At 36.1% G+C, this 11,006-nt stretch overlaps 2 protein-coding genes across 2 annotated transcripts; both read right to left on the bottom strand.

Annotated features, from left to right (window-relative positions):
- Window positions 530-1,138, bottom strand: LOC104727904. Its single transcript, XM_010446964.1, has one exon. The coding sequence runs from the start codon at window positions 1,136-1,138 to the stop codon at window positions 530-532; it is 609 nt and encodes a 202-aa protein (XP_010445266.1).
- Window positions 2,668-4,277, bottom strand: LOC104723064 (chitotriosidase-1-like). The gene is made up of 3 exons (XM_010441356.1): window positions 3,516-4,277; window positions 3,015-3,419; window positions 2,668-2,905 (listed from the first exon to the last, which is right to left on the bottom strand). Exons 1-3 carry the CDS (start codon window positions 4,177-4,179, stop codon window positions 2,883-2,885), a joined length of 1,092 nt encoding a protein of 363 aa, XP_010439658.1. The 5' UTR covers window positions 4,180-4,277; the 3' UTR covers window positions 2,668-2,882.

The following is an 11,006-nucleotide window of genomic DNA, read 5'->3' as shown; positions in this document are numbered from 1 at the left end:
TATCTTTTAAAGCAAGTAAGCGAGAGGGTGTAGGGAGTAAGGCAGAACCCGTTTGAGCAATCTTAAGACCGGACCCATCAGCAATGGTGACTTCTTCACCGCCAGAAAATGGTTGGTGAAGAGATAAGTTGGACAGATCAGTAGTAAGATGGTGCGTAGCACCGCTGTCCATCACCCAATTCGCCAGATTGTATAGCAGAACAGATGCAACATTTGCATTAGGGTGACCAAGCGAACCGGAGTGAGGAGAGTAACTTCTACCGGAAGGTTGAAAACCACGACCAGACTGCGGCAGTTGAGAACACCGCCGGGCACTATGCCCAAACACCCCACATAACTGACACCGACCCTGGTAACCACGTCCATGACCACCACGAGAAGAGAAAGAGTGATTACCTCGAGATGAGCGCTGGTTACGGGGGTTGTGTGCGTGGTTGGAAGACTTGTAGAAAGCAGCATTGGCGGTAACATGAACTACGGAAGAAGCCATAGCTTGCGACTGAAGCTTCAGCTCATAGTTGATAAGCTTCTAATGTATGGCCGACATGGTAGGCGGAGTATCACAGCCTTCAATCTGGTCAACAATCGGCTTATAGTCCTCCGGAAGACCACTAAGTAAATACTCAATCTTTTCTTCATGCTCGTAAGGTTTGCCCAATGTAGCAAGCTGATCAAAACGAGGAAAAAAACCTTGAACGTATTCATCAATAGATCTGGTACCTTTACGCCACTGCTTGATCTGTTCCCGTAGCATTTTGATGTGTCCCCATGTTGGTTTCGCATACGTAGAGGAAAGGAGAGTCCAGATCTGTGTGGTCGTGGAAGAGTTGGAGAGGATAGGTTGAAGTTCAACCGAGATTGCACCAAAAAGACTAGCGACAATAAGTTGATCTTGTCGTTGCCAGAGATCATATGCGGGATTATCGATAGTATGACCGTCATGAAGGACAATAGAGGCAGGAGCCACCGTGGTGCCATCACAAAAACCGGTAAGTCCATAACCGGCGAGCAAGGCATGGATCTGTCGACTCCACATGAGAAAGTTGGAGGCAATGAGTTTTGTAACATTTGACATGTTAATATTGTGTAGCTGATTGGTGGAAGTAGCGTTGATGATATCAGATGTAGGCGCAGCCATGGTGAAGAAAATAAAAAACGTGAAGAACAAGAGAAGGAAGAGAAGCGGCGAGAGAGAGAGAAGAGAAAAAAAATTTTAGGTCTAGGACTTTACTGCTCTGATACCATGTAAGGAAATGTTTAATTATATTGATATGAAATATTACAATATATATAGGGTTGTACACTAGGGTCTTGTTCATATTAATTACACATGTTTCCTTTGTTATATTAGTACTCTCCATATTATATATGGCCTTTTTAGGAGCTCATATATATGAAATCAGGAATGTATGTCCTATTATTATATTTAGATAGCTAAGTGCTCAACTACGATGAATAAATATAGATATGTTTCTGAAAATGGCAAAAGCTACGTGCTCATCTAAAATAGTCTAGAAGACTACGTCATCTACGGTAAAGGCTAAGTGCCTTGTAACAGAGGTCTAACCACATATAGTAACTTGAAGCAATACATTTGTCTCTTAGGTTACTTGAAAATGAGCTGGCTAAAACAATGTGGCTACCGCAATTACTAGCAGGGAATCAAACACAACTTGTCTTAAAGAGAAGTGACGACTGTCACAAAAAAAAATTAAGAGGCACAGCAAGGAAAAAGTTGTGACAACGATCACTACTGAACAAAGTAAAGGAAAGACCTTAGCCTGCAGACCATGGCCAATGCCAATTGAATAAGAGGCAGCAACTCTTACAGACGTGTGACAAGCAGCAACCATGGTTGATGCCATCAGTATAGATGACCTATAAAAAGAAAGGCTAGATGCTGAGAACTCCTGGGAGGTAAGATCATACACCATAAACTTTTTCAATTTGACGCATCTTAAATCCGGCTAAAGATCATTCCCGTTTGATCAATTTGATCATATTAACAATAATGTAAACTTTTGATTCAGGTCCCGAGATATGTTGGTGTGGTGGACGCAATTAACCAAAAGGGAACAGTTGAACTTCGGATATACAAGAAAGAACATCCATTCGCGCAGCTGGCGGGTTCAGACAACATAATAGCATTCACAACAACAAGGTACAAGGACCATCCACTTATTGTCCGAGGACCTGGAGCTGGTGCTCAAGTCACGGCCGGTGGTATATTCAGCGACATACTAAGGCTCGCATCTTATCTCGGTGCACCGTCCTAACCGGTGGAAAAAAACCCCACATTAATTATCAGTTTTGCTATCTATTTTCGCGCTTAAAGTATCAGTTACGAATCAACAACTTTGTGCTGGTCTTTGTAATTTTTGTGGTAATGTACAATAGCAACTAGTTTTGTCGTTTTTTGAAAAAAAAATTTTTTTGAATTTTTTTTTGAATTTTTTTTTTGTTTTATACATCAAAATGATGTGCAATTTAATAAACCGAAGCATTTCTTTAGAATATATGGAGCATCTATTTTATTTCGGTGGTCGAGGTCAATTAGAATTTCTTATCTTCTTTCTATAAGTTTCGTTGGAATTGCGCTGGAGCAAGTTGGTAAAAACTAGTTGACGGTGACTCGGTGAGTCCCAGCAACTGGACATGCAGAATAAATGCATAAAATGATTTCTCCAATTTAATTAATTTTTGTTTACAATAATATAAGCAAGCATTCTTACTTTAAAAATAAAAAAAAAATATAGAAAACAAGATAAAAGTAGACAGCAATAACATAAAGCAAACGTGTTTTATTCTTCACTCGTCTTTTATTTATTTATTTCTTCATTCACTTTTTTTCGTTGTGGGAACTCTCCTCCGATGGTTGTCTATTAAGCATCCCATGCTTGCGATGCTGTAAAATTTCAAAATACATATATAAGAGACTCAGTATATATATTTGCTGGAAATATAAAGAATCGAAACGAAAAATAATATTTATGAAAGGAATAAAAGAGACGAACCTGCGGTGGATAGAAGAGTGTTATCGTCAGCTCCAACGTTCCAGGCAAAGTAACCAAGCAGACCGTTCTGCTTAGCGTATCCCACTTTCGTCACGACGCTCTGAGTATCGTCGTATCTAATCAAAATCTCCTTGGAGAAACAGTAATCTTCGACCACTACCGTGTCATGTTCCGTTGTAGGTCCGTAATCCTTTATGAACTCCTTTATCTTACTATAGGTGATAGAACCGTTAGGTGACAATGCTACTCCCCCTCGGGTGATGGCTGCAGCATCATTACCGTGATCCTTGTCGTCTTCGGCATTCCAGGACCAGGACAAGCCAAGGTATGAGAATCCAAAGACTGCTTTCTTCTCTGGAAGTCCGGCCTTAATCCACTGTTTCAAACCAGAGTCTCCGCATGGATCTGTCAACCAAATTTTATTCGAGTTTGACCAAAAAATACACATATATGGATCGTAGGGAAATAATTAAGTTAGGTTTATAATATAAAACTTTATACCTTTATCCCAAGGATTATACAGACAAGCGGGCAGACCAAGGGTACTGGACGGACCGCAAAAATCATAGGCTATGATATTAACCCAATCCAAGCTATCTTTCATCACTTCAACAGGGTAGGTAAACTTCTTGTAGACCGGGGAGTAGTAAACGGCAGCCGTCAACAGCAAAATGGGTCGGTTGGTGAGCGAGGACTCGGCATTAACCGTATTTCGCAATTCTCTAATTAGGTCCCCAAAGTCGTTCATCTCAGCATCACTGTTTGGGTACTCCCATGATAAATCGAGACCATGGAATCCGTAAGATCTAGCGATCCATATCCAAGAATCAATGAACATTGTGCGAAGCAGCTGTTTACTTGCCATGGACGCAAACGCAGAATTGTTTCCACTTCTTCCGCCGATCGACAAGAGGGTCTTCACCTTCTCGTTTCCAATCTTGACGGTTTCAGTGAAAGTGGAAAACATGTAGTCGTGCTTTGGGGGAATATAAACTCTGTAGCTGTCAGTCGCGATATTGGCGAAGGCGCAGAAAAGGTGAGTGAAAAGAGCTGAGGGAATGGTTTCAGCCGAAGTTATGGCCTCAGGGGTCTCTCCATCTGGGTACCAGTACGCAGCTTTTACCACGGAGGCTGGGGTTCCCTGATTCTCCTCATCAGAAGACATTTTTGATCTCAAAGTCGATCTTTTGACAAAATGTTCTCTAGCTGTGTTTCTTTGTTTGTTGGTGCTTTGATGTGGTGGTGATACAAACTAAGAGGGTGCTTCCTTTCTCTATTTATATTGATTTTGGGAAGAGTTATTTTGAAATATTTAAAAGACTTTAGACAAATTTAAGTCTTGAAGTTAATTGATTTCCAAAACCAAAAGTCTTTGCTAAATGCTGTGACTGTGACACGAACCATTAAGAAAGAAACTCATCCCTATCGTCATGCTTGATGTCTTATTTAATTAACACTTGTTTGTAAAGTTTAAAATGGTGGTTGAAGAGTTTATCACATATACTAGTTTTAAAAATTAGGGTCCAACTGTTTCCACGGTGATTTTAATTATTGTGAATGTCATGAATACATGCTTTTACACATAACAGATCATTAGTCTGCTATTAGGCTTTCAGCTTAGGATTTTTTCTATTTGTCTCACAATGTATCGGTGCATAGTGTTGGACCCAGAAATTTATCTTACCGGGATCAACTGAACTATAAAAAGCGGTATATTTTTATAAGTACTTATAGGCTTTATATAATATATGTATAATGGATCTCAACAAAATATGTATACCTATTATAAAAAATTTAAATTGTTTTTGGAGACGTTTTAATATATTTTATTTACAAACAAAAATAAATAAATGAGAAATAAGGGGAAACAATAGAAGAAATAATAATATTTTGGAGACTTGGCTATGGCCTAATAATAAAGAGATACTAAAACTAAAAAAATGTGGTTAAAGGGAAGCAATCGATCATTGGTAGAGGGGGATCACATAAGAAATCTTAACAAAATCAGCCACCAACACATCGAAATGGTACGAAATTCTTTTCATAGGGTCAGTTAAGACACCCCTTCCCTCTACTGGGTCCTGCCGGTGAGTGCACAACTTCATACTGTGGTTAGACTGGTAAATATGTTCTGTGATTTATTAATATATATATATATATATATATATATATATTTTTTGGCAAACATATGTTATCATTCAAAACTGAAAGAGTAACATACAGAAAGGGTAGGGTAGCATAAAAGACATCACAGGAGGGTAAACCCCAAATTTTAAAACAACAAAGCAACAAAGAGAGATAGGAGCACATAATATTAGGGGCTTGAGAGTTATGGACCACAAGCTAGATGGCTTTCTGGAACCTGTGAGATCAAGACATATCAGAGCTACTTCCAAGAGCAAGTCAATGGAAGGGAAAGTGGCCACTTTCTTCATTCGAAGATTGGGTGGCAAAAAGACGGACAAAGCTGGCGTTCTCATCGGGATGGGAAGGACTACTCTAGATAGAGCTTTGTCAGGGGTTCGAGCAAGGTTGAGAGTGCTTAGGAGACCGGTCACTGCTAACTTGGTGGCGGTTATGAAGATAGGGTAGAGGTGCTTGAAGAGATTGCGGTAACCTGTACTTCTTTGAGTATAGGTCATAATGCCACGAATCTTCAGTCTGGACTGAGTGGACTTCAAGAAGTGGATGAATTGCAGATTGGAAAGCATAATCAATAGGCAAGGTAGAGGGAGGAGGCAGATGAAACATAGGTAATCCTCACCCCGTGGTGGTGGGATCATAATGCCAATTTTCATCAAAAATTCTCCTTCGGAAAGTTCAACCCTTAGTGTTGCTGGTAACATGGGTTTTAGAGGATTCTTAAGCCAATCTAGCAACAAAAACGACTGAAGGTTCACTAGCAGTCTTCAAACTAATGGAAACCTTAGGCTAAGTAGCTGTTGACTAGGGTGGGGAAGAGTGGAAAGCAGACCAGACCTAGTTACACTTTGACACTGGGGCAATCAAATTGTTGGTGATAGATAGGGTAAAGGTGCAAGGGATGCAGGCAAAAACATAAGTTCGACTAGCGGTTCAGGAATACTAATAGAGCACAGCCAAACAATCCTCCAAATCAAACCAAACGACTAGCCTTGACACAATAATTTTTCAAGACAAATAGGTGCATCAATTGTTCTGCTACCGAGGGATACTCGACTTGACCAAGCAGGGTAAATTGATACTAACCAACTTGAGTTTGGTATGAAGTTATACTCGGGTCTAAAGGACTTCCAAGACAGATATGAATCATAGTTTTTCCAAAGGAAACTAAACTCCAGGGTTCCAAGATAAGAGTGAGATATAAACCTGGGCCAAAGCAATAATAAGAGAGCAAAGGAGGATGTCGAGGATAGAGGTCGCTTTGTCGAACTCTTCGTCGTCTCCGGCGTTAAAACAGAGCTCACGTCCAACTGCAGCCAAGTAAACGCCTTGGTGAGGGGATCAAAATCCGAGGAGCGGTGAGATGTTGCGGTTGACAGTGAAATGAGACGGTAAGAAAGACAGAAACCAAGGATAATGGGGCAATCATAGCTCTCAGAGACAGTAACAGGTGGATGGGATCTCGATGGAGCAAGATCACAGAGGAGAGACACCAGATGCAGAGGAGAGGGAGGGGGTTGAAGCTGCAGCATGGTTGGAGATGAAATCTGGAATCTTAAGGTTTCTCCGATGAAGCCAAAACGAGGACCAAATAGTCTAAAGAGAACAAGGGAGCAGCAGAGATGAATAAACGATGACCCAGCGACGCCGCCGGGAGATGATGCCTCGGTGATTGTGCCAGTGAGAGGGTGGCTAGGGCGAACTGTGATTTATTAATATAAAAGACCAAATTGGACAAACTTTTATATTGTCAAGTACAATTTTGGTCGTCTGTCTATTCTTTTTATCAACGCTTTTGATAGTATAGTTTCGAATTCTACTTCAAAATTCTATATCAAAATTTATTTACTGATCTTACCATTGTTAAAGGATAAAAATCACTTAACTATCAAGTTTCTAAACCTTTTCATTTTCAAATATATTCCAAAGATCATAATTTTACAATCTTATGCTTTGTTACTTAACTATATATTTATACTAGCAGTCACTCCGTGCTACGCACGGATTTATTTTATATTGTTTTTAGATATCTTTTGTAATTTTGGAGATTGTTAGTTAAAATAATATTAATTAAATAAAAATATTATGTAAGATTTGAGATATGAGGGTTAGTAAAATGTGTATCTTTCTATTTATAAGAGAAATTGTAGTTAAGAGCATATGGAAAAATTATTATTTAATTGGATAATAAATTCACTAATCTTTATATCAATTAAGTAAATGTAATTTATACTTTCTCCGGTTTTTTACTTGTCGTTTAAGGTTTTCTCACACAAACTTAAAAAAACTATTATATTGTCTCTTTTACCTTTTTATTACTATATTTTATAAATATTTCATTGGTCAAAACTTTAAAACAACAGGGATAAAACTGAAAAATTCACCAAACATTTTTATTGAAAACCTAAAACGACAACTAAATTAAAACAGATGGAGTATTTCATTGTTATAGGAGTCACATAAACAATGTGAGAGTTATAGATATGCAATCATTACATATCAATATATTTTGTTATATATGTAATATTTTTAGATACTATTATTAATCATTCATTGCATTACTATAAATATTATGAAAGTTACAAAAAATGAGAGTTAGTACAAAATATGGGACTGATGAGATGGAATATGTAACACCCGTGAACCAAAACTGTGTGTTTTGGGAGAGGGTGTCGATCGACACCAATGTTTTCTTGTTCGACCAGTTCGATTTGGACCGGTTTGGTTTAGGAAAAACCACTAAACCGAGGGTTTGGTGGTTTGGACCGGTTTGGTCGATACCAATATTTAAGTGTTTTGTCGACCAGAAGGGTTTTGGGAAGTTTCTCTTGTCATCGTTTAACGCTTTTGAGAGAAAAAAGAGAGTTCTTGAGATTTTTTGGTGAGATTTGTGAATTTATTAGCTGTTCTTGTGAGATTTGGAGCTAGGAAGGATCTAGAGGCTTGCTAGGAGGGTTGGATTCGTTGCTATTGGTCTGAATATTCCTGCAAAGAGGTGAGTGCATGACCATGGCTAATCTAAGCCTTTGATTTCCTTGTTCTTGCTTGTTTGTTGTTGTTTTGTGTGTTTTTCTTGCTTGGATTGGTTGCTACAGGTTCCTATGGACGTATTTGGCTTGGGTTTTGAGTATTGGACGATTTGGAAGAGGTTGGGGAGCGAGATTCGACTCTCGGCTTCGAGCGGATCGTGATTGCAGAGGGAGTGTCGGTCGACACCACTTGGTGTCGTTCGACACCAGCAAATTAGGCCTCGATCGACACTGTGGGGTAGTGTCGGTCGACACCAAGGCCAGTGTCGGTCGACACTTGGCTGGTGTCGGTCGACACCTCCCTTCCAGCGAGATGATGTTTGATTTTCTGGTTTGTATGTCTTGTTTGTTGATTGTTTGGAACATTGGTATCACTTTTGCTTGTGTGTATAGCCCAGTAGATAGGAGGATTGCCTCACTGAGTGTTTATCAAATACTCATGCATCTCAATATGCTTTTGTGGTGCAGTTAAAGGCAAAGTGTGATCGTGGAATCAAGGCGATGAAGAGGAGGATGTTCTAAGGACTCAATTGTATGTTGTCTGGCGTTGGTAGGTTGCTAGAGTTGGGTCTTTAGAAACATTGTTAGGTTGCCGGTTTCATGTTTCCTAATGTTTGATTATTGGATTGTTGTTATGGATTATTATTGGTTATTTTATTATTGGATATTTATTGGTATTATTATTTTCGCTGTTGATTGTGGTTGTGGATAGGTGGCTAGTGGATATGGGACCACTAGTTGTAGTTTCTATTATATTTATATTTATTATTTATTAATTAAAAAAAAAACGGGTCGGGTCGTTTCAGAATAGAAAAGTTAACAAAAAATGTGTCAGGTTTATAGAAATACATTATTGTAAATTAATAACTAAATTGTCTATTTTTTTAAATATATATTCAAGAGTTATATATTATAAATATAAATCTATATACGGGCATCTTAGCTAATCAAATCATGGATTTAAATATATATTCACTTCTCTCTTTAAATAGAAATATATATAGTTACATCTTTATTTAAAAACATATATATATATATATATATATATATATAATTATCATTTAGTTATTTAGAAATTATATATTAAAATATACTTTAGTTTATTTTAAATGGATTGAAAATAAAATAAAATAATGTAATATCAAGATCATGTGAATTATTTATATTAAAGTGTGGAAATAAAACAGCAAATTATTACTTGACATTATCCTATACAACCCAAATATTATAATCTTATATCCTTAAACTATTTGATCATCAAATTATTTGTTACACTAAAAATTAAAAAAAAAAACAAAATGACACTTGTGAAAGAAGGGAACATCATATGAAAATCTTTTGTAGCTTTCCAAAAGAAAACTTTACCTTATTATTAGATGATATAATATAGTAAGGTTTATTTCAACTCTTACTCTAAGAATCTGACTCCCAACATAATTATGTATTAAAATTATTTTAAAATCAAATACACATGAAATTATATATTTTATTTTATAAGTATTTTAAAATGATTGCATAAATCATAAAAAGATGAACAATGTAAAGATAATTTACATTTGTGGAAAAAATATTCAATTTTAAAGTTAGGAACTTCCCAAAAACGGATGATCCGAACAATGATACTATTGTTACCGGTGTTTTGTTGTTCGTTGGAGATTGAATCGAGGATAGAATAGAAAGTAAATGTTCTAGTTTTCACAATAGTATGAAAGAGGATGTGCTTGTATAGTAATAAGTTGTTTTTAGAAAACTAAACTTTATACAATGTTTGAGCCTTTTAGAGAGAGAAGAGATTGAAATCAAATATTAATGATCATAAATTCGCAAGTGTTTCAAAATAATAAGTTAAAAATGAGAAGTTCTGTAAACAAAAATGAAAACTGAGGAAAATAGTGGGTATATATAAGACCATGCATAAAATGATGGTATTCTTTAAAATCAAACCTAAGTAATTATGTTCATACACCATAGAACCTAAAACAAAATACTGATCAACCCAAATAAAAATAGAAAATGGTTTCATACTTTTAAAGTAAAAACTGAAACCAAATTAATTTATGATAGAGTAATTTAAAAATATAGAAGATTTTATAATATATATAAGATAATTGTTGTATAGTTTGCTTTTTGAATTTTTTTTAACATTGTTACAAAAATATATTCCTTCCATTTTTTAGTTTTAGTATATAATATATTTCATAATGAAATTATACACCATAGAACGTAAAAAAAAATACTGATCAACCCAACTGAAAAATATAAACTGATACCAAATAAAAATAGAAAATAGTTTCATACTTTTAAAGTAGAAATTGTTGGGGCTAATAAAAAAACACTGAGTCTTTTAAAGTAGAAATTATTAGATTCAAACATAGAAATAAGACTTAAGAATTCAAACTTATAAATTTAATTTAATGTTGGTATAATTCCGAGATGAAACCAACGACAGCTGATAAAAGGTAGCTCTAGATTATTGGGGCTGCATTTGTTTATGATTAAAGAAGAGAGGAAAAAATGTTGATGATTTTTTTTTTTGGTTTTATTGGCTTGTAGTTAATTGGATCCAAACTATTGTTAATTAGGTCCAAAAAAATACAGGTGTCAGAAATATAGTAAACAAAGTGTCATCTCCTTAGCAAAAGTTGATAAAAACCTTCTCATATTTTATAAGATATCTGAAATTTATACATATAGTTATTAATATAGGATATGTATAGCTCTCGAACATAATAATAGCTCACAAAAGAAAGTCTCCTGTTAATAAAAAAAAAAGAGAAAAGAAACAATTGGATAGTTGACAAAAAAAAAAAAAAAAAAAAAA

Source organism: Camelina sativa, chromosome 11, assembly GCF_000633955.1.
Source record: "Camelina sativa cultivar DH55 chromosome 11, Cs, whole genome shotgun sequence".
In the NCBI taxonomy this organism is placed as follows: domain Eukaryota; kingdom Viridiplantae; phylum Streptophyta; class Magnoliopsida; order Brassicales; family Brassicaceae; genus Camelina; species Camelina sativa.
Note: the sequence above shows the minus strand (reverse complement) of the source record. Positions and strands in the feature narration are given on the sequence as shown.